General features: G+C 49.0%; 1 protein-coding gene across 1 annotated transcript; it reads right to left on the minus strand.

Moving 5' to 3' along the window:
• Positions 1-13,021: 13,021 nt before the first annotated feature.
• Positions 13,022-16,187, minus strand: LOC147095474 (claudin-4-like). The gene is made up of 2 exons (XM_085973963.1): positions 15,955-16,187; positions 13,022-14,365 (listed from the first exon to the last, which is right to left on the minus strand). The coding sequence occupies exon 2, from the start codon at positions 14,344-14,346 to the stop codon at positions 13,729-13,731; it is 618 nt and encodes a 205-aa protein (XP_085830089.1). The 5' UTR covers positions 14,347-14,365; positions 15,955-16,187; the 3' UTR covers positions 13,022-13,728.
• Between the last annotated feature and the right edge of the window lie 7,370 nt (positions 16,188-23,557).

Genomic DNA, 23,557 nt, shown 5'->3' on the forward strand with positions numbered 1-23,557 from the left:
GCTGTGGGGAGAGAGTGGGGCAGCGGGATTAGTTTGGGGATTGATACAGTGCTATGGGGAGAGAGCGGGGTAGTAGGATTAGTTTGGGATTGTTACACGGCTATGGAGAGAGAGCGAGGCATTGGGATCAGTTTGGGATTGATACAGGGCCATGGGGAGAGAGCGGGGCAGTAGGATTAGTTTGGGGATTGATACAGGGCTGTGTGGAGAGAGCGGGGCAGTGGGATTAGTTTTGGATTGATACAGGACTATGGAGAGAGAGCAGGGCAGTGGGACTAGTTTGGGATTAATACAGGGCTATGGGGAGAGAGTGGGTCAGTGGGATTAGTTTGGAGATTGATCCAAGGCTATGGGGAGAGAGCAGGGCAGTGGGATTAGTTTGGGATTGATAAAGGGTGTGGGGAGAGAGCGGGGCAGTGGGATTAGTTTGGGGATTGATACAGGGCTATGGGGAGAGAGAGGGGGTTGGTGGGATTAGTTTTGGATTGATACTGGGCTATGGGGAGAGAGGGGGTCGGTGGGATTAGTTTTGGATTGATTCAGGGCTATGGGGAGAGAGCGGGGCAGTGGGATTAGTTTGAAATTGATTCAGGGCTATGGGGAGAGAGCGGGGCAGTGGGATTAGTTTGAGATTGATACAGGGCGATGGGGAGTGAGGGGGCAGTAGGGTTAGTTTGGGAATTGATACAGTACTATGGGGAGAGAGCGGGGCAGTGGGATTAGTTTGGGATTGATACAGGGCTATGGGGATTGAGGGGGCAGTGGGATTAGTTTGGGGACTGATACAGGGCTATGGGGAGAGAGCGGGGCAGTGGGATTAGTTTGCGATTGATACAGGATGATGGGGAGAGAGCGGGGCAGTGGGATTAGTTTGGGGATTGATACAGGGCTATGGGGAGAGAGTGGGGCAGTGGGATTAGTTTGGGGATTGATACAGGGCTATGGGGAGAGAGGGGGTCGGTGGGATTAGTTTCAGATTGATACAGCGCTATGGGGAGATAGTGGGGCAGTGGGTTTAGTTTGGGATTGATACAGGCCTATGGGGATAGAGCGGGGCAGTTGGATTAGTTTGGCATTGATACAGGGCTATGGGGATAGGGCGGGGCAGTGGGATTAGTTTGGGGATTGATACAGGCCTATGGGGAGAGAGCGGGGCAGTTGGTTTAGTTTGGGATTGATACTGGGCTATGGGGAGATAGAGGGGCAGTGGGATTAGTTTGAGATTGATACAGGTCTATGGAGAGAGAGCGGGGCACTGGGATTAGATTGGGTCTGATACAGGGCTATGGGGTGAGAGTGGGGCAATGGGATTAGTTTTGGATTAATACAGGACTATGGGGAGAAAGCGGGGCAGTGGGATTAGTTTGAGATTGATACAGGGCTATGGGGAGAGAGTGAGGCAGTGGGATTATTTTGGGATTGATATAGGCCTATGGGGATAGAGCGGGGCAGTGCGATTAGTTTGGGATTGATACAGGTCTATGGGGAGAGAGCAGGGCAGTGGGATTAGTTTGGGATTGAAACAGGCCTATGGGGAGACAGCGGGGCAGTTGAATTAGTTTGGGATTGATACTGGGCTATGGGGAGAGAGCGGGTAATTGCGATTAGTTTGGGATTGAAACAGGCCTATGGGGAGAGAACGGGGTAGTTGGATTAGTTTGGGATTGATACTGGGCTATGGGGAGAGAGCGAGGCAGTGGAATTAGTTTGAGATTGATAGAGGGCTATGGGGAGAGTGCAGGGCAAAGGGATTAGTTTTGGATTGATACAGGACTATGGGGAGAGAGTGGGGCAGTTGGATTCGTTTGGGATTGATACTGGGCTATGGGGAGAGAGCGGGTAGTGAGATTAGTTTGGGATTGATACAGGGCTATGGGGAGAGAGCGAGGCAGTGAGATTAGTTTGGGATTGATACAGGGCTATGGGGAGAGAGCGGGGCAGTGGGATTAGTTTGAGATTTATACAGGGCTATGGGGAGAGAGCGGGGCAGTGGAATTAGTTTTGGATTGATACAGGACTATGGGGACAGAGCAGGGCAGTGGGACTAGATTGGGGATTGATACAGGACAATGGGGAGAGAGTGGGGCAGTGGGATTAGTTTGGGGACTGAAACAAGGCTATGGGGAGAGGGCAGGTCAGTGGGACTAGTTTGGGGATTGATACAGGACAATGGGGAGAGAGCGGGGCAGTACGAATAGTTCGGGGATTGATACAGGGCTATGGGGAGAGAGCGGGGCAGTGGGATTAGTTTGAGATTGATACAGGGCTATGGGGAGTGAGCAGGTAGTGAGATTAGTTTGGGATTGATACAGGGCTATGGGGAGAGAGCGAGGCAGTGAGATTAGTTTGGGATTGATACAGGGCTATGCGGAGAGAGCGGGGCAGTGGGATTAGTTTGAGATTTATACAGGGCTATGGGGAGAGAGCGAGACAGAGGGATCAGTTTGGGGATTGATACAGGGCTATGGGGAGAGAGCGAGGCAGTGGGATCAGTTTGGGATTGATACAGGGCTATGGGGAGAGAGCGGGGCAGTTGGATTAGTTTGGGATTGATACTGGGCTATGGGGAGAGAGCAGGGTAGTGGGATTAGTTTGAGATTGATACAGGGCTATGGGGAGAGAGTGGGGCAGTGGGATTAGCTTGAGATTGATACAGGACTATGGGGCGAGAGCGGGGCAGTGGGATTAGTTTGAGATTGATACAGGGCTATGGGGAGAGAGTTGGGAAGTGCGATTTGTTTGGGGATTGATACAAGACTATGGGGAGAGGGTGGGTCAGTGGGACTAGTTTGGGGATTGATACAGGGCTATGTCATAGAGTCATAGAGTCATAGAGTTATACAGCACAGAAAGAGGCCCTTCGGCCCATCGTGTCTGCGCCGTCCATCAAGCCCTGTCCAATCTAATCCCATTTTCCAGCATTTGGTCCATAGCCTTGTATGCAATGGCATTTCAAGTGCTCATCCAAATGCTTCTTGAATGTTGTAAGGATTCCTGCCTCTACCACCCTTTCAGGCAGTGAGTTCCAGACTCCAACCACCCTATGGGTGAAAAAGTTCCTCCTCAAATCCCCTCCAAACCTCCTGCCCCTTACCTTGAATCTATGCCCCCTTGTTATTGACCCCCCTACTAAGGGGAAAAGTTCCTCTTTATCTACCCTATCTATGCCCCTCATCATTTTGTACACCTCAATCAGGTCCCCCCTCAGCCTTCTTTGCTCCAAGGAAAACAACCCCAGCCTGTTTAGTCTTTCTTCATAGCTGAGGCGCTCCATCCCAGGTAACATCCTGGTGAATCTTCTCTGCACCCTCTCCAAAGCAATCACATCCTTCCTATAGTGAGGCGACCAGAACTGCACACAGTACTCCAGCTGTGGCCTTACCAGCGTTTTGTACAGCTCCATCATAACCTCCCTGCTATTATATTCTATGCCTCGGCTAATGAAGGCAAGTATCCCATATGCCTTTTTAATCACCTTATCTACCTGATCCGCTGCCTTCAGGGATCTATGTAAGAAGTCACACAACACCAGGTTATAGTCCAACAGCTTTATTTGAAATCACAAGCTTTCGGAGCGCTGCTCCTTCTTCAGGTGAAGTGGAGAAATGCATAAAGACACGGCTTATATAGTCAGAGAATCATGTCAGATGTTTACAGGTAACCTTTCCAACTGCCATTTATCACACCTTGGCAGAGAGATAATCACAGCAGTCAAAGGTGTGAATGGTGCCCAAACAGGTCAGTCAGGGAAACATTACATCAAAGAACAATGAGGTGGGGTCACAAGGAGTCAAATGTTGCAGATGCTGGGGTCTGTATGAAAAACAAAAAAACAGACAAAAAACATTTTTTTTAGCTGGAAATCACAGCAGGTCCGGCCGCATCTGTGTAGAGAGAACAAGCCAATGTCGACTCGAGTCTGGATGACCCTGCATCAGGTGGGGTTACATGTAGCGTGACATGAACCCAAGATCTCGGTTGAGGCCGTCCTCATGGGTGCGGAACTTGGCTATCAGTTTCTGCTCGACGATTTTGCGTTGTCGTGTGTCTCGAAGGCCACCTTGGAGAATGCTTACCCGAAGATCGGAGGCTGAATGTCCTTGACTGCTGAAGTGCTCCCCGACTGGGTGGGAACACTCCTGCCTGGTGATTGTTGCGCGGTGTCCGTTCATCCGTTGTCGCAGTGTCTGCATGGTCTCGCCAATGTACCATGCTCCGGGGCATCCTTTCCTGCAACGTATGAGGTAGACAACGTTGGCCGAGTCACATGAGTATGTACCATGTACCTGGTGGGTGGTGTCCTCACGTGTGATGATGGTATCTGTGTTGATGATCTGGCATGTCTTGCAGAGGTTGCTGTGGCAGGGTTGTGTGGTGTCGTGGTCGCTGTTCTCCTGAAAGCTGGGTAATTTGCTGCGAACGATGGTCTGTTTGAGGTTAGGCGGCTGTTTGAAGGCGAGTAGTGGAGGCGTGGGGATGGCCTTAGCGAGGTATTCATCGTCATCGATGGCATGTTGAAGGCTGCGAAGAACATGGCGTAGTTTCTCCGCTCCGGGGAAGTACTGCACGACGAAGGGTACTCTGTTGGTTGTGTCCCATGTTTGTCTTCTGAGGAGGTCTATGCGATTTTTCGCTGTGGCCCGTCGGAACTGTCGATCGACGAGTCGAGCGTCATATCCCGTTCTTACAAGGGCGTCTTTCAGTGTCTGTAGGTGTCCATCGCGTTCCTCCTCGTCTGAGCAGATCCTGTGTATTCGCAGGGCTTGTCCATAGGAGCGGAGAAACTACGCCATGTTCTTCGCAGCCTTCAACATGTCATCGATGACGACGAACACCTCGCTAAGGCCATCCCCACGCCTCCACTATTCGCTTTCAAACAGCCGCCTAACCTCAAACAGACCATCGTTCGCAGCAAATTACCCAGCTTGCAGGAGAACAGCGACCACGACACCACACAACCCTGCCACAGCAACCTCTGCAAGACATGCCAGATCATCAACACAGATACCATCATCACACGTGAGGACACCACCCACCAGGTACATGGTACATACTCATGTGACTCGGCCAACGTTGTCTACCTCATACGTTGCAGGAAAGGATGCCCCGGAGCATGGTACATCGGCGAGACCATGCAGACACTGCGACAACGGATGAACGGACACCGCGCAACAATCACCAGGCAGGAGTGTTCCCTCCCAGTCGGGGAGCACTTCAGCAGTCAAGGACATTCAGCCTCCAATCTTCGGGTAAGCATTCTCCAAGGTGGCCTTCGAGACACACGACAACGCAAAATCGTCGAGCAGTAACTGATAGCCAAGTTCCGCACCCATGAGGACGGCCTCAACTGAGATCTTGGGTTCATGTCACGCTACATGTAACCCCACCTGATGCAGGGTCATCCAGACTCGAGTCGACATTGGCTTGTTCTCTCTACACAGATGCGGCCGGACCTGCTGTGATTTCCAGCCAAAAAAAATGTTTTTTGTCTGTTTTTTTGTTTTTCATACAGACCCCAGCATCTGCAATATTTGACCCCTTGTGACCCCACCTCATTGTTCTTTGATGTAATGTTTCCCTGACTGACCTGTTTGGACACCATTCACACCTTTAACTGCTGTGATTATCTCTCTGCCGAGGTGTGATAAATGGCAGTTGGAAAGGTTACCTGTAAACATCTGACATGATTCTCTGACTATATAAGCTGTGTCTTTATGCATTTCTCCACTTCACCTGAAGAAGGAGCAGCGCTCCGAAAGCTTGTGATTTCAAATAAAGCTGTTGGACTATAACCTGGTGTTGTGTGACTTCTTACATTTGTCCACCCCAGTCCAACTCCGGCATCTCCACACTTCAGGGATCTATGTACATGTACACCAAGGTCCCTCTGACCCTCTGTGCTTCCTAGGGCCCTACCACTCATTGTGTATTCCCTTGCCTTATTTGTCCGTCCAAAATGCATCACCTCGCACTTTTCAGGGTTAAATTCCATTTGCCACTTTTCCGCCCATCTGACCAACCCGTTTATATCATCCTGTAGCCTGAGGCTTTCCTCCTCGCAATTTACCACCCCACCAATTTTCGTGTCATCTGCGAACTTACTGATCATACCTTTTACATTCTCATCCAAATCATTTATGTAGATCACAAACAGCAAGGGACCCAGCACCGATCCCTGAGGTACCCCACTGGACACAGGCTTCCAGTCACAAAAGCAACCTTCGACCATCACCCTCTGCCTCCTGCCACTCAGCCAGTTTAGGATCCAACGTGCCAAGGCACCCTGGATCCCATGGGCTCTTACCTTCTTGACCAGTCTCCTATGCGGGACTTTGTCAAAAGCCTTACTGAAGTCCATGTATACCACATCCACAGCATTTCCCTCATCCACGCACCTTGTCACCCCCTCGAAAGATTCAATCAGATTGGTCAGACATGATTTACCCTTGACAAAGCCATGCTGACTATCCCCGATTAATCCTTGCCTCTCCAAGTGGAGACTAATTTTGTCCCTCAGAACTTTTTCCAATAATTTCCCTACCACAGATGTTAGGCTCACTGGCCTGTAATTCCCTGGTTTATCCCTGCTACCCTTCTTGAATAATGGTACTACATTAGCTGTTCTCCAGTCCTCTGGTACATCCCCTGTGGCCAGAGAGGTTCTGAAAATTTGTGTCAGAGCCCCTGCAATCTCCTCCTTTGCCTCACACAGCAGCCTGGGATACATCTCGTCCGGGCCTGGGGATTTATCCACTTTTTGGCCTGCTAAAACCGCTAGTACCTCCTCCCTCTCGATGCTAATATGTTCAAGTATATCACAGTCCCCTTGCCCGATTTCTATGTCTACATCGTCTTCCTCCATAGTGAACACAGATGCAAAAAATTCATTTAAAACCCCGCCTACATCATCTGGCTCTACACACAGATTGCCACTTTGGTCCCTAATGGGCCCTACCCTTTCCCTGGTTATCCTCTTGCCCTTAATATACTTATAAAACATCTTAGGATTTTCCTTTATTTTGCTCGCCAGTGTTATTTCATGGCCCCTCCTCACTCTCCTAATTTCTTTTTTAAGTATGCCCCTGCACTTTTTATACTCCTCTAGGGCTTCCTCCGTCTTTAGTCTTTTGTAACTGCCAAAAGCCCCCCTTTTTTTCCTAATGCATTTTTGTATATCCCTTGTCATCCAAGGTTCCCTTTGCTTGTTGGTACCACCCTTGACCTTTACGGGAACATGTTGGCATTGTACTCTCTCTATTTCCCTTCTGAAAGTCTCCCACTGCTTTGATGTGGATTTTCCTATAAGTAGCTGCTCCCAGTCCACTTTGGCCAGATCCTGCCTTATCATATTAAAATCGGCCTTCCCCCAATTTAGAACCCTTATTTCCGGGCCGTCTTTGTCTTTTTCCATGACCACCTTAAATCTCACCGAATTATGGTCACTGTCGCCAAAATGCTCTCCTACTGACACTTCCACCACTTGCCCGGCTACATTCCCTAGAATTAGGGCCAGTACCGCCCCCTCTCTTGTAGGACTTTCTACACGCTGGCTCAGGGGCAGTGGGATTAGTTTGAGATTGATATAGGGCGATGGGGAGAGAGTGGGGCAGTGGGATTAGTTTGGGATTGATACAGGCCTGTGGGGATAGAGCGGGGCTGTGGGAATAGTTTGAGATTGATACAGGGCTATGGGGAGAGAGCGGGGCAGTGGGATTAGTTTGGGATTGATACAGGCCTATGGGGATAGAGCGGGGCTGTGGGATTAGTTTGGGATTGATAAAGGCCTATGGGGATAGAGCGGGGCAGTGGGATTAGTTTGTGATTGATACAGGGCTACTGGGAGACAGCAGGGCAGTGGGATTAGTTTGAGATTGATACAGGACTATGGGGAGAGAGCGGGGCAGTGGGATTAGATTGGGTCTGATACAGGGCTATGGGGTGAGAGTGGGGCAATGGGATTAGTTTTGGATTAATACAGGACTATGGCGAGAAAGTGGGGCAGTGGGATTAGTTTGAGATTGATACAGGGCTATGGGGAGAGAGTGAGGCAGTGGGATTAATTTGGGATTTATACAGGTCTATGAGGGGAGAGGAGGGCAGTGGGATTAGTTTGGGATTGATATAGGGCTATGGGGATAGAGCGGGGCAGTGGGATTAGTTTGGGATTGATATAGGCCTATGGGGATAGAGCGGGGCAGTGGGATTAGTTTGTGATTGATACAGGGCTACTGGGAGACAGCAGGGCAGTGGGATTAGTTTGAGACTGATACAGGGCTATGGGGAGAGAGGAGGGAAGTGGGATTAGTTTGTGATTGATACAGGGCTATCGGGAGAGAGGAGGGCAGTGGGATTAGTTTGGGATTGATACAGGGCTATGGGGAGAGAGGAGGGCAGTGGGATTAGTTAGGGATTGATACAGGGCTATGGGAGAGAGCAGGGCAGTGGGATTAGTTTGGGATTGATACAGAGCTAATGGGAGAGAGTGGGGCAGTGGGATTAGTTTGGGATTGATACAGGGCTATGGGAGAGAGCGGGGCAGTGGGATTTGTTTGGGATTGATACAGGGCTATGGTGAGAGGGCAGGTCAGTGGGACTAGTTTGGGGATTGATACAGGGCTACGGGGAGAGGGTGGGTCAGTGGGATTAGTTTGGGGTTGATACAAGGCTATGGGGAGAGAGCATGGCAGTGGGATTATTTTGGGATTGATACAGGGCTATGGGGAGAGGGCGGGTCAATGGGACTAGTTTGGGGATTGATAAAGGGTTATGGGGAGAGAGCGAGGCAGTGGGATTAGTTTGGGATTGATACAGGGTTAAGGGAAGAGGGTGTGCCAGTGGGATTAGTTTGGGGTTGATACAAGCCTATGGGGAGAGAGCAGGGCAGTGGGATTATTTTGGGATTGATACAGGGCTACAGGGAGAGGGCGGGTCAGTGGGACTAGTTTGTGGATTGATACAGGGCTATCGGGTGAGAGAGCGGGGCAGTAGGAATAGTTTGGGGACTGATACAGGGCTATGGGGCGAGAGCGGGGCAGTGGGATTAGTTATGGATTGATACAGGGCTATGGGGAGAGAGCGGGGCAGTGGGATTAGTTTGGGATTGATACAGGGCTATGGGGAGAGAGGAGGGCAGTGGGATTAGTTTTGGATTGATACAGGGCTATGGGGAGAGAGTGGGCCAGTGGGATTAGTTTGGGGTTGATACAGAGCTACTGGGAGACAGTGGGGCAGTGGGATTAGTTTGGGATTGATACAGGGCTGTATGGAGAGAGAGGGGCTGTGGGGTTAGTTTGGGATTGATACAGGGCTATGGGGAGAGAGCAGGGCAGTGGGATTAGTTTGGGATTGATACAGAGCTATGGGGAGAGAGTGGGGCATTGGGATTAGTTTGGGGATTGATACAGTACTATGGGGAGAGAGAGGGGCTGTGGGATTAGTTTGGGATTGATACAGGGCTATGGGGAGCGAGCAGGGCAGTGGGATTAGTTTGGGATTGATACAGAGCTATGGGAAGAGAGCGGGGCAGTGGGATTAATTTGGGATTGGTACAGGGCTGTGGAGAGAGAGAGGGGCTGTGGGATTAGTTTGGGATTGATACAGGGCTATGGGGAGCGAGCAGGGCAGTGGGATTAGTTTGGGGACTGATATAGGGCTATGGGAGAGTGCAGGCAGGGGGAATTAGTTTGGGGATTAATGCAGGGCTACAAGGTGAGGGTGGGTCAGTGGGATTAGTTTGGGGTTGATACAATGCTATGGGGAGAGAGCAGGGCATTGGGATTATTTTGGGTTTGATACAGGGCTACGGGGAAAGGGTGTGTCAGTGGGAATAGTTTGTGATTAATACAGGGTTATGGGAGAGAGCGGGGCAGTGGGATTTGTTTGGGATCGATACGCGGCTATGAGGAGAGAGCGGGGCAGTGGGATTAGTTTGGGATTGATACAGGTCTATGGGGAGAGAGCAGGGCAGTGGGATTAGTTTGCAGATTGATACAGGGCTATGGGGAGAGAGCGGGATAATGGGATTTGTTTTGGATTGATACAGGGCTATGGGCCTGTAAGGGGTTTTTTCTCCGAGGTCGCAGAGGTTTCTCTCGCCAAAGGCCTCTCTCTCTCTTTTGCACAGTAAAACCTTGAGTGGTTCGACCCATCGCCCCTTAAGTTCTAGACACTGAACTTAGGTGCAGGAACTACAATGCAGAGAAGACTCTTATAGACCAAGTTTAATGAATCAAAATGGAATTTTATTGCATGTGGAAAAACAAATCAAATGCAAGCAAATAAGAGGGTACATGGGAGGGAAAAACACATCATAACAATACAGTACTAACTAAAATAGATACAGGCATATTATACTTTACAAAAGTCATCATGAAATGGGGAAACACACGGAACATCGAGGGACAACAACTCATGTTAATTATACCCAAAATGACCACCCCCTTTAACCTATCTAGATCCGATTATGAAGGGCCAGAAACATGCTCACCAGTCCAATTGGAAAAGTATAGAGTTTTGAAGTCTTGCGTTTTGATCCTTTCAGGCGTCCTGTCTCCATGTGGTTAGTGGAGCCCCAGCGAGCTGCGCCACACCTCTCTCCTGAGGTGGGGGTCGGGGACGGCTGGACACCGGCTGGCCTGGATGTCAGCGGGGTCGGGGATCGTCTGCTCGACCCCGGTCAGAGGAGCCCCGGGTTGGCCCCCATAGTTTCCTTCTGTAGTTTTTTATTGTCACTTCCCCCGATCCGGGGTGGGTCGATGGCCTCCTGACGGTTACCTCGGGGCGGGACGCGGACTTAGAACTACCTTCTTGATGGCTGCCTGGTTTTCTTCTTCTTCCCCTCCGATGATGGAGCCACGCTGATCTTCTTCCAAGCAGCCCCTCTCTGTCTAGCTCCCCAAAGCTGATAAACTGATCCAGCTCATAACCTTCATTAAGCTTTCTTTCTACCCGGGTGTCTCCCAGTTATACTTCTCAGCAGAAGCCCTTATCTCGCGCCAAATCAGGTTAGTCTTTTGTTTTAATTTTGGCGGGCTGGTTGCACAACGGGGTAGTTATTCTATTTTAAACTGTTCTTGGATGGCCGGTAACGGGCCATCTCTGGCCTGGAATGACCTTCATTGTTTTTAATGTCCTGGTGATGTCCTTAACGGGTCCTTGATGCTCTTCTCATGAATGTGTAACTGTTTTCCTTTGTCTGGGTAAACATTTAGATGGCCTTTATCTACAGGCCGATCTGGTCGGATCTGCATCCAATCTATATGTATATAAGTGTACGTGTCTGGCTTCGTTTCCTCAGAAACGGCTTCCAGAACCTACTGTGGGTTGAATCCACAAAGCTGTCTGAGGACTGCAGGAACCATTTTTAAGGTGTCCCAATAAGTTGGTCACGGGGTCTGGTGGCCATTTTGAATGCCCCTTTTTCCTAGGCTTCTTTTAAAACAGTCTTTAAAATCATGGCCTCTTCTGCCATTGACCCTTATTAATACAATATCAATTTTGCGAATCTTACAGGCCGAGAGCAGGGCAGTGGGATTAGTTTTGGATTGATACACTGCTATGGGGAGAGAGCAGGGCAGTGGGATTAGTGTGGGATTGATACAGGGCCACTGGGAGAGAGCAGGGTAGTGGGATTAGTTTGGGACTGATACAGTGCTGTGGGGAGAGAGACATGGCTCTGGGATTAGTGTGGGATTGATACAGGGCCACTGGGAGAGAGCAGGGTAGTGGGATTAGTGTGGGATTGATACAGGGCCACTGGGAGAGAGCAGGGTAGTGGGATTAGTTTGGGACTGGTACAGTGCTGTGGGGAGAGAGACATGGCTCTGGGATTAGTGTGGGATTGATACAGGGCCACTGGGAGAGAGCAGGGTAGTGGGATTAGTGTGGGATTGATACAGGGCCACTGGGAGAGAGCAGGGTAGTGGGATTAGTTTGGGACTAATACAGTGCTGTGGGGAGAGAGACATGGCTCTGGGATTAGTGTGGGATTGATACAGGGCCACTGGGAGAGAGCAGGGTAGTGGGATTAGTTTGGGACTGATACAGTGCTGTGGGGAGAGAGACATGGCTCTGGGATTAGTGTGGGATTGATACAGGGCCACTGGGAGAGAGCAGGGTAGTGGGATTAGTGTGGGATTGATACAGGGCCACTGGGAGAGAGCAGGGTAGTGGGATTAGTTTGGGACTGGTACAGTGCTGTGGGGAGAGCGACATGGCTCTGGGATTAGTGTGGGATTGATACAGGGCCACTGGGAGAGAGCAGGGTAGTGGGATTAGTGTGGGATTGATACAGGGCCACTGGGAGAGAGCAGGGTAGTGGGATTAGTTTGGGACTGATACAGTGCTGTGGGGAGAGAGACATGGCTCTGGGATTCGTGTGGGATGGATACAGGGCCACTGGGAGAGAGCAGGGTAGTGGGATTAGTGTGGGATTGATACAGGGCCACTGGGAGAGAGCAGGGTAGTGGGATTAGTTTGGGACTGATACAGTGCTGTGGGGAGAGAGACATGGTTCTGGGATTAGTGCGGGATTGATACAGGGCCACTGGGAGAGAGCAGGGTAGTGGGATTAGTGTGGGATTGAAACAGGGCCACTGGGAGAGAGCAGGGTAGTGGGATTAGTTTGGGACTGATACAGTGCTGTGGGGAGAGCGACATGGCTCTGGGATTAGTGTGGGATTGATACGGGGTTACTTAGAGAGAGCAGGGTAGTGGGATTAGTTTGGGATTGATACAGCGCTATGGGGAGAGAGGCATGGCTCTGGGATTCATGTAGGATTGATACAGAGCTGTGGGTTTAGTGCGGAGCTGTTGGAATATGTTGGGATTGACACAGCGCTATGGGGAGGAGTGCGGTGCAGAGGGATCACTGAGGGATTGCTCTTGCAGTGAGCCAGCACAGACCCAATGGGCCGAAAGGCCTCTTTCACCTTTTGGAAGCAGAAAATGTTTGCTTTGACAAGAAAATAGACACGACAAATCCATTCAAATGCAGTTGCTCTATTTATTTGACACAGTTATAAAGAAAACGTTTGTGCAACAAGCTTTATAAAACTGATATACACATTACTTAGATCTATGGAAATGCTGAGATATAATCAATGAAGAGGAAATGACATCAAGTCCTATGGTCACATGCTTCAACTTCCTGTCATCACTGAGCATGCCCAGGGGAAAGCTTGCCTCTAACACGCATGCAATAGTCAAGAGGCTATTGGTTGTCCATTCGGCCAATGGCGCCCAAGAGTTTGTTGTGGTCCAGTCTACGTATGGGAAAACAAACTCAACTCCCTGTGGACCTGGTACCTGGAGGGTTAAACCAAAGCATCGGGGGCAAGGTTGGCGAATTCCCTGGAGGACCTCGGTTGAATAGTGTCGGCTCGGAAGAGTAGGCGGGAAGGGAAGAGCGAGGGGCCAGGTTCCCGGGAGGCCCAGAGGTCTGAGTGGGAGCAGGTTCTCAAGCTTCAACTCCAGACGTTGCGAGGAATGCGGAGGTGGTGGAGGTGGGGGGAAAACGAGGAAGAGGAGGCCATCGAGAACCTGCCGTCACCGTCGGGAGGATACGGGCCTGGCAAAGGCCCCGGCAAGTCCAGAGAAATGCGCTCGTGGTCTCGGCACGAGTTCAAAGGTGGCTCTGCCCATCGAAAAGGCAGCGTACGTCACCTGCCCCTCCGCAAACAAAAGACATAGTTTCCGAAGTCCGAGGGCTGTGGCACGCAGGGAGCGTCGCTACGCGTAGGTCTTGGCCGGTCCGGCTTTGAACTTGGCCACATAGCTGGGCTCCTCCTTGGGGCAGGAGCAGCAGAGTAAGGCTCCGCCCAGGATGAGGAGACCGGCCGTCGTGAAGGCGATGTAGATGGAGGCCCCCAGCTCCCTCTTCTGGGCCTCGGTCACCAAGGGGTTGTAGAAGTCCTTGATGATGGTGTTGGCCGACCAGGCAGCCGGGACCAGGACCAGCAAACCAGCCAAGACAAAGATCGCCCCGGAGGCCACGGCCACCTTGGCCTTGACTGCCTCGTTCTTCACGCAGTTGGTGCACTTGGCCCCGACGATGCCAACGAAGATGCCCAGCACGCCCAGCATCACGCCGATGACTGTCAAGGCCCGGGCGGCCTGAAGGTCACGGGGAAGGGCCAACAGGGAATCGTAGATCTTGCACTGCATCTGACCCGTGCTCTGGACCACGCAGTTCATCCAGAGGCCCTCCCAGGTGGTCTGGGCCACCACGATGTTGGTGCCGATGAAAGCCGTGACCTTCCACATGGGCAGCACGCAGGAGACAATGGCGCCCAGCCAGCCAACGACCGAGAGCGCCAACCCCAGGATCTGGAGACCGGTAGACGGCATTCCCAACTCAACGTAGTGCCTGCAAATCAACCCCCCAAAAAAACCTCCGTTAATTCACCAACTGATAGGTTCACATTATGGGCTACTGGTGACCTCGGTGTCCATCAGTCATTGAGCCGGGATAAAGTCAACCTCTCCATCGACCCCTGTTGGGCAGTGCAGGACATGACAGGACAGGATTGGGCTCAGCTGTTAATCCCCTCTGTGGTGCAGAGAGAGAGAGAAAGGGAGGGAGAGAGAGAGAGGGGGGAGAGAGGGAAAGAGAGAGGGATAGAGAGAGAGAGAGAGAGAGGGAGGCAGGGAGAGAGAGGGAGGGAGAGAGGAAGAGAGAGAGAGAGGGAGAGGGAGAGGGAGAGAGGGAGGGAGAGGGAGGGAGAGGGAGAGAGAGAGGGAGGCGAGGGAGGGAGAGAGAGGGAGGCAGGGAGAGAGAGAGATAGCGAGGGAGGGAGAGAGGAAGAGGGAGAGGGAGAGGAAGAGAGGGAGGGAGGGAGAGAGGGGGAGAGAGGAAGAGGAAGAGGGAGGGAGGGAGAGAGAGAGGGAGAGGGAGGGAGAGAGAGAGGGAGAGGGAGAGAGAGAGAGAGGGAGGGAGAGAGGGAGGGAGAGGGAGAGAGGGACAGAGAGGAAGAGGGAGAGAGAGGGAGAGGGAAAGAGAGTGGGAGAGAGTGGGAGGGAGAGGGAGAGAGTGGGAGGGAGAGAGAGAGGGAGGGAGAGAGAGAGAGGGGGGAGAGAGGAAGAGGGAGGGAGAGGGAGAGAGAGGGAGAGAGAGAGGGAGAGAAAGGGAGGGAGAGGAGGGAGAGGGAGAGGGGGAAAGAGGGAGAGAAAGAGGGAGAGAGAGAGAGAGAGGGAGGGAGAGGGAGAGAGAGGGAGGGAGAGAGAAAGAGAGGGAGAGAGAGGGAGGGAGAGAGAGAGGAGAGAGAAAAAGATAGATAGATAGATAGATAGAGAGATAGAGAGAAAAAGATAGATAGATAGATAGATAGATAGAGAGATAGATAGAAAGAAAGAATCCCTTGACACTATTTGGAACAAGAGTGGCGGAGTTCTTCCCCGTGTCCTGGAGCCAATTTTTATCCCTCAACCAACAATCGGAAGTCCTGTGTGGAGGGCCGTCTTTCAGATGAGATGTTAAACCCGAGGGCCCCGCCTGCCCTCTCGGGTGGACGTAAAACCCCACAGCATTATTGGAGGAAGAGCAGGGGGAGAGTTCTCCCTGGTCTCCTGGGAACCAATATTTATCCCTCCACCAACATCACTAAATAAAAACAGATGATCCGGTCATTTATCACATTGCTGTTTGTGGGAGCTTGCTGTGCGCAAATCGGCTGCTGCGTTTCCCGCCATTACAACAGTGACCACACTTCAAAAGCACTTCATTGGCTGCGAAGCGCTCCGGGAACGGCCTGAGGTCGTGAAAGGCGCTATAAAAATGCAAGATCTCACTTTGTATTCCTCAACCCCCTTATCGGACAAAATAATCGATCAACCTCAATCTCAGATAAATTTCAACTGAGTCCCCCCACCCCACAAACATTTGGAGGTGAGCGAGTTGCCGATATCTTAATACGTAACTTTATGGGGATTGAGGGTCAGAAGAAGCAAAGAATGTACCTGCTGTAATTTTGCAGATTGAGATCTGAGTCTTGATCAGTCTGTGTGTGTGTGTCTCTCTCTCTCTCGGTCTCTCCGTACCTCTCAGGAACCTCGATCAATCCTGGGCTCAGCTGGCGATGGGTGCTTTATACCCCGTTTCCCTGGGTGGGGGCCACCCGTCCCACCCAGCTCCTCGCTCCTTAAAAGGAACTTTAATCTGTTGCTGATTCATGCCCGAGAGTTTGACACACCATCCAGACTGGGCTACGATCCCATGATACTCTGTCACCGGGAGCCCTGAACAGCACTAAAGCAATAATTAGACATAAACAGGTACTAGGTACCTGTGAGAGAAGCAAGGCACAGACCACAGCACAAGCCTGGAGGACACGTGTATTGCACCAGTGTGTAAATTCCACCGCCCCTAGCCGCGGTTCAATAATAACCTTTAATTTGCTGTCTGGTATCGTCTCACTTCAACATTCTAATCCCTCAAGCATTCGTTCTGATCCAGTGACATTGTGATAGCGAGCCTCCCCCTCCTCTCCCCCAGCCCTGGGTAGTTCAAACATTCGCCCCTATACATGGCAGCTAGTCACCTCAGAGGGGTCAGTCAGATCTCTCTCTCTCTGTCTCCATCTCACTCTCTCTCTCACACACTCTCTCTCAGTCTCTCTCTGTCTCTGTCTCTCTCTCTCTCTGTCTCTCTGTCTCACTCTGTCTCTCTCTCTGTCTCTCTGTCTCACTCTGTCTCTCTTTCACACACTCTCTCTGTCTCACTCTCTCTCTCTGTCTCACTCTCTCTGTCTCTCACACACTCTCTCTGTCTCTCTCTCTCTCTGTCTCACTCTGTCTCTCTCTCTCTCTGTCTCTCTCTCTCTGTCTCTCTCTGTCTCTCTGTCTCTGTCTCTCTCACTCTCTGTCTCTCTCTCTGTCTCCCTGTCTCACTCTGTCTCTCTCTCACACACTCTCTCTCTCAGTCTCTCTCTCACTCTCTGTCTCTCTCGCTCTGTCTCTGTCTCACTGTCTCACTCTCACACACTCTCTCCCTCTCTGTCTCTCTCTCTCTCTGTCTCACTCAATACAATACAATACAAATTGCTTTATTGGCATGATAAGGTACATCTTATGTTGCCAAAGCATCAAAATACATTTATGGTTGAACACAAACGCGGTTCCATTCATACAGTGTATAAACAGGTATATCCCTGAGTTTATAAATATATTTTCGCCTTGTTTATATATACTCTTGTCTTAGTTTACTGGTTGTCCCTCTGTTCATGGCAAGCTGTAACATAGTGTGCCGCCAGTGTTACACAGCTTCTCTCCTCCCCCAGTAGGAATGGGAGTTTTTGGTTGTCAGTCAGATTTCTGAATTCAGGGCATATTTGTGAGAATTTTTGATAGAAATTCTCTCTGATGCCCTGATATTTTCCACAGGCTGTGAGGAAGTGCATCTCTGTCTCAACTACTCCCTGACTGCAGTGAGAGCATATCCTGTCTTCTCTTGGCAGCCTGGTCTGCCTGTGTCTGCCTTTTTCGATCGCTAGGCTATGTTCGCTAAGTCTGTACCTTGTCAAGGTTCTTCTCAGTTTGTTATCCTTTACCATGGTCAGGTAATCAGCTATGTTGTATTGTCTGTTTAGGGCCAAGTAGCAATTGAGTTTGCTTTGGGTTTTTGTTGTTTCTGCCCAATATGACAGATATTTTTCCTTTTGCTTAGCGACGATTGTGTTGGGTCGAATTCTTTGTGTTACCCTGTCACTGTCCTGGGGCTGGTTATTGTTAGTATTGTTATTAGTTACTTTATTGAGTCCCAGGACTAGTTGACTGAGGGTATTCTTCTTTATGGTCAGCTCTTGGCATTTCAGGGCGTCGTAGTGATAGCATTGGGGGTTGCTCATTTGTAGGTGATTCCAAAATTTGGTGGCTCTTTTTTGGATAGTGATTATTAATGGGTATTGGCCTAGTTCCGCCCTGCATGCGTTGTTTACTGTTTTCCTTTGAGTCCGGAGGATACTTTTACAGAATTCCGCATGTAGGATCTCAATTGGGTGTTTGTCCCATTTTGCAAAATCTTGTTGTGTTAGTGGTCCCCAGACCTCACTGCCATAGAGTGCATTTGGTTCAATTACTGATTTGAAAATTTTGAGCCAAATGCTAATTGGGATTTCTATTTGGATTGATTTTTTGATGGCATAGAAAGCCCTTCTTGCTTTCTCTTTCAGTTCATTCACAGCCAGTTTGAAGTTTCCCGTAGAACTGATTTTTAAGCCCAAGTATGTGTAGTGAGTGGTTTGTTCAATTTTGGTTGTTCCTACTGGGAAATTTATTGTGGGTCCATGTTGTTTGGATCTTTGCTGGAACACAAGGACTTTGGTTTTTTGGGGATTTATTGTCAGGGCCCAAGTCTGGCAGTACGACTCCAGCAGGTCCAGGTTCTGCTGTAGACCCTCCTTAGTTGCTGACAGCAGAACCAGGTCGTCGGCATAGAGGAGGAATTTAACCTTGGATTCATATAGGGTGAGGCCGGGTGCTGTAGATTGTTCAAGTAGTTTTGCCAATCCATTAATGTAAATATTAAAGAGTGTCGGTGAGATTGGCGAGCCCTGCGTCACCCCCCGCCCCTGTGGGAAGTATTTTGTTTGTTTGTCTCCAATTTTAACTGCACATTTATTGTTTGTATACATTGATTTAATTACATCATATGTTTTACCTCCTACCCCGCTTTCGATAAGTTTCAGGAATAAACCGTCATGCCAGATGGAGTCGAAAGCCTTCTGGAAATCTACAAAGCATGCGTAGATTTTGCTTTTGTTATGGTGAACGTGTTTGTCAATTAGGGTCTGTAGGGTGAAGATATGATCGGATGTTCTATAGTTTGGCAGGAATCCAATTTGGCTTTTACTCAAGACATTGTGCTCTTCAAGGAAGTTTATAAGTCTTTTGTTTATGATGCTACAGAATACCTTCCCCAGGTTACTGTTTACACAGATGCCTCGATAGTTGTTTGGGTCGATTTTGTCCCCACTTTTGTATATGGGTGTTATGAGTCCTTTGTTCCAGATGTCAGGGAAATAACCGACACTCAGAACCAAGTTGAAGAGTTTTAGGATAGCCAGTTTCAGTTTGTCGTCTGCGTGTTTAATCATCTCGTTTAGTATGCCGTCTGTCCCGCAAGCTTTTCCTGGTCGCAGGTCCTTGAGTTTTTCAAGAAGTTCTTTTTCTGTTATTATGGCGTCTAGCGGGTTTTGGTTATCTTTTATGGCCATTTCAAGCTTTTCAAGTTTTTTGCGTATTTGGTGTTGCTCTGGTCCTAGTGTGTTTTTCTGGTATAATTTTTCAAAGTGGTTTACCCATGTGTCCCCATTTTGAATGGACAAATCGTCGTGTTGTTTTTTGTGTAGTGTTTTCAAGTTGTCCCAGAAACAATTCGACTCAATGGATTCCTCCATGGAGCTGAGTGTATTCTTAATAAATTGCTCTTTTTTGGTCCTGAGCGTGTTTCTGTATTGTGTTAGCGTCTGACAATAAGTAAGGCGTAATTCCTCGTTTTCTGGATGTCTGTGTTTTTGGTTTGATAGTTTTCTAAGTTTTTTCCTCATGTTATGGCAATCATGGTCAAACCATTTTTCATAGTTTTTTGTTTTGGGTTTGTTCTTGCGAGCTTTCAAGTTTGCATTTGTTGCCAAATTATCAAAAATATTGTTTAGTTTACTAACTGCCCGGTTTACGCCTTCTTTATTGTGAGTGTATATGTTATCCAGAAAGGTGTCTAAGAGAGCTTGAGTTGATGCATTGCTAATTGTTTTCTGGTATTTTTCCGTGTCGTTTTTGGCCCATCTGTACGATTTTTTGGTGTTGTACAGTTTACTGGGTTGTGTTTCTATGTTGTTTGTTTCTGTCTTTTTGAGAAACATAGTAATTTGACTGTGATCTGACAGTGTTGTTTGTGGTTTGACTGTGAATGCTCTGAAAGAGGATGGGTCCAAGTCTGTAATCATATAGTCTACTGTGCTGCAGCCAAGAGGTGAGCAGTAGGTCGATCTTCCTAGGAGGTCTCCTATGAACCTACCATTGACAATGTACAGACCCAGGTTTCGACAGAGCTGTAGTAGCTGTTTACCGTTGGTATTTGACTGCTTGTCGCAGTTATGCCTGTATGGAAGGGAAGGGATGTCAAAGTGGTTATTCCCGAATACGTAATTGTTTCCCTGATTATTGGTGAAGTCTGGTTCTTCGCCCGTTCTTGAATTGAGGTCCCCACAGATCAACACGTTCCCCTGGGCCTGGTATTGGATAATTTCCCCCTCCATGTTGGAGAAGGTGTCCTCTTTGTAGTACGGGGAATCGATTGGAGGGATATAAAGTGCGCAAATGTAAACATCTTGGGTGTTTGAGATAATCTCCCTCTCAAGTTTGAGCCACATATGGTTTTCGCCCTTTTTTATAAATTTGATGTAATTCTTAAGTTCTGTTTTAAACCAGATCAGTATGCCTCCGGAGTCTCTGCCTTGGGTTACACTTGGTAATTTATTGGAGGGGACCACTAGCTCAGTGTACCCTTGGGGACAGCCGGTGTGTCCTTTTCCTTTATACCAAGTTTCCTGTAAAATGATAATATCTAGATCTTTAGTTTCCTCTATGAACTCTGGGGTCCTACTCTTCACTTCTCGCAGTGAAGAGCGTAGACCTTGGATATTCCAGGTCGAAATATATAAGGATTTCATGTTAAGTTTTATCTTTTTCTATGATAGGTTAAAGAGTGGTACGTGTTTGTCGTGTCTAAGTGTGGGGAAAAAAAAGATCACCCCAGTTGTCTACAAAAGTTAATACAATTTGGTTACAGTTCTTTCTATTAATTAGTCCTTGATCCATAAGGCGGAAGTAGATGCTGCTGCACATCTGCTTATTGTCTCTTAATGGATTGTTTCTGTCTGAGGTATTGCGTACGTCCTGTGCATCTCTCCCTCTGTCTGGCTGGTAGCGGTCCTATTCCCCTGTGGGACAGGAGTGGTGCAGGTCTGATAATGTTGTTTTGCATGGGGATCCTCTCCGGTCTCGGTTGGTGTGGTGGTGGTCTTTGTAGTGTTCCTGATATGTACCCCGCTGATCTCTGGTGGTCGGGGGGGGGTCCTCTTGGAGTCTGGGTATGGACCCGGTTAAAAGCGACTCACTCTCTCTCTCTCTGTCTCTCTCTGTGTCTGACTCTCTCTCATTCTCTCTCCCTCTCTCTCTCTTTCACTCACTCTCTCACTATCTCTCTATCTCTCTGTCTCTCACTTTCTCTCTCTGTCTAACTCGCAATCTGTCTCACTCTCTCTCGCTCTCTGTCTCTCTGTTGCACTCTCTCTCACTCTCACACTCTGTCTCTCTCACTCTGTCTGTCGCTGTGTCTCTCTCTCTGTCTCTCTCTCAGTGTCTCTCTCTCTCTGTTTAACTCCCTCTCTGTTTAACTCGCTCTCTCTCTGTTTCACTGTCTCTGTCTCTCTCTCACTCTGTCTCACTCTCTCTCTCTGTCTCGCTCTCTCTCTCTGTCTCTGGGTGGTGGGGAGGGGGAGGGGTTGGGGAGGGGGGGAGGGGGATGGGCAGTGGGGGTGGGGAGGGAGAGGGGGCGGCAGTGGGAGAGGTTTTGGGGAGGGGGAGACTTCGCATTCCACATGACTCAAACAGAAAGTCAGCCTGGTTGGGTTTCTCGGCCTCACCTTCAGTCCTCAGACTGCAGCCCCTCTATTTCTGCCCTTCACCCCACCGATTGGACCATTGCCCTCAGTCACCTCCCACTCCAAACCCCACTGTGCCTCCAACTCCCTCCTTCTCTCTGACTCACTCACCCTCTCTGTCTCTCTCTCTCTCCCTCTTTCTCTCTCTGTCTCTCTCTCTCCCTCTTTCTCTCTCTGTCTCTCTCTCTCTCCCTCTTTCTCTCTCTGTCTCTCTCTCTCTCCCTCTTTCTCTCTCTGTCTCTCTCTCTCTCTCTCCCTCTTTCTCTCTCTGTCTCTCTCTCTCTCCCTCTTTCTCTCTCTGTCTCTCTCTCTCTCTCTCTCCCTCTTTCTCTCTCTGTCTCTCTCTCTCTCCCTCTTTCTCTCTCTCTCTCTCTCAGTTCAGTTCAGTTCAGTTCAAATGCTTTATTGGCATGAAAGTTTACAGAGAACCATATTGCCAAAGCTTACATTGCAAAAAGGTACAGTTTTCCAACATTCTGTAGGTGTCAATCGATTTGACATTTGTTGGGTATATACAATATTACTTTTAAACAATATTAATTTTAAACAGTCTTTCTACTTCATTTGGTACGTTCAATATTAATTTTAAACAGTCTTACTTTTAAACAGTCCTCAGGTTGTGACATGTTGTTACATATTTAGCCCCAAGGTATGGTCTGTCTCCTTCTCCTAGGACTAATCTCAATTTTGACAGATCATCCAATTCCTTGAAATCTGGGGTTGTTTGGCTTAGCTTGTTGAATAATATGTTTCTTGATGTGTTGAATTTTTCGCATTTTAGGAGGAAATGCATTTCTGTTTCAACCTCGCCAGCCAGACATTGATCGCATATTCTATTCTCTCTAGGCTGCCAGGATTTCTTGTATCTGCCTTTTTCAATTTCCAGTTGGTGGTCGCTTAGTCTGTACCTGGTGAGGGTCTGTCTCTGTTTTGTGTCTCTGATGGTCGTGAGGTAGTCTGCCAGTTTATATTCTCTTTTTAGGGCCCGGTAACATTCTAATCTGCTTTGGCTTTCGGTTATTTTGTTCCAATGTTCCAGGTAGGTTTCTTTGCATTTTTTAATGATTTGGTTCACTCGGATTGGTGTTTGGACGGCTGTGTTGGTCTGGGGCTGGTCAGGGTCCGGCTGAGTACTTAATTTCAGTAGCAGCTGACTCAGGGGACTCTTTTCTGGGTTTAGCTCTTGGGTCTGAAAGGCTTTGAAATGAAGGGTGTCTGGGGAGCTAGATTTGAGGTGATTTAGGAAGTTTAGTGCTCGTTTTTGGATGTTTATTATCAGTGGGTATCTGCCTAGTTCGGCTCTGCATGCATTTGTTGGCGTTTTTCTTTGGGTGCGAAGGATGCTTCGGCAGAATTCTGCATGTAGGGCTTCTATTGTGTGTTTTTCCCATTTAGTGTAGCTTTGGTGATTTAGCGGGCCCCATACTTCACTACCGTACAGTGCAATGGGCAGGATTATGCTGTCAAAAATTTTGAGCCAGATTTTGATTGGGATTTGGATGTTGTAGAATTTTCTTTTTATTGCATATAGGGCTCTTCGGGCTTTTTCTTTTAGTGCATTCACTGCTATGCTGAAGCTCCCTGATGCTGTAATAGTTAGACCAAGGTAGGTGTAGCTCATAGTGTGTCCTATAGTGGTATCACTGAGGGTAAACTGGTATTTGTTTTCCTGACATCTGGGTCTTTTCTGAAAAATCATGATGTTGGTTTTCTTTAGATTTACTGTTAGAGCCCAATTTTGGCAGTATTTGTCGAGTAGGTCTAGTTGTTGCTGTAATCCCTGTTCTGTGGGAGACAGCAGAACCAGGTCGTCCGCATAGAACAGGGACTTCACTTCTCCATCCAGGAGACGGAGACCTGGTGACTCGCTTTGCTCCAGCATGTCTGCTAATTTCTCT

The sequence above is a fragment of the Somniosus microcephalus genome, unplaced genomic scaffold (assembly GCF_052327205.1).
Source record: "Somniosus microcephalus isolate GS21.2 unplaced genomic scaffold, FLI_Smic_1.0 unresolved_chr1, whole genome shotgun sequence".
In the NCBI taxonomy this organism is placed as follows: domain Eukaryota; kingdom Metazoa; phylum Chordata; class Chondrichthyes; order Squaliformes; family Somniosidae; genus Somniosus; species Somniosus microcephalus.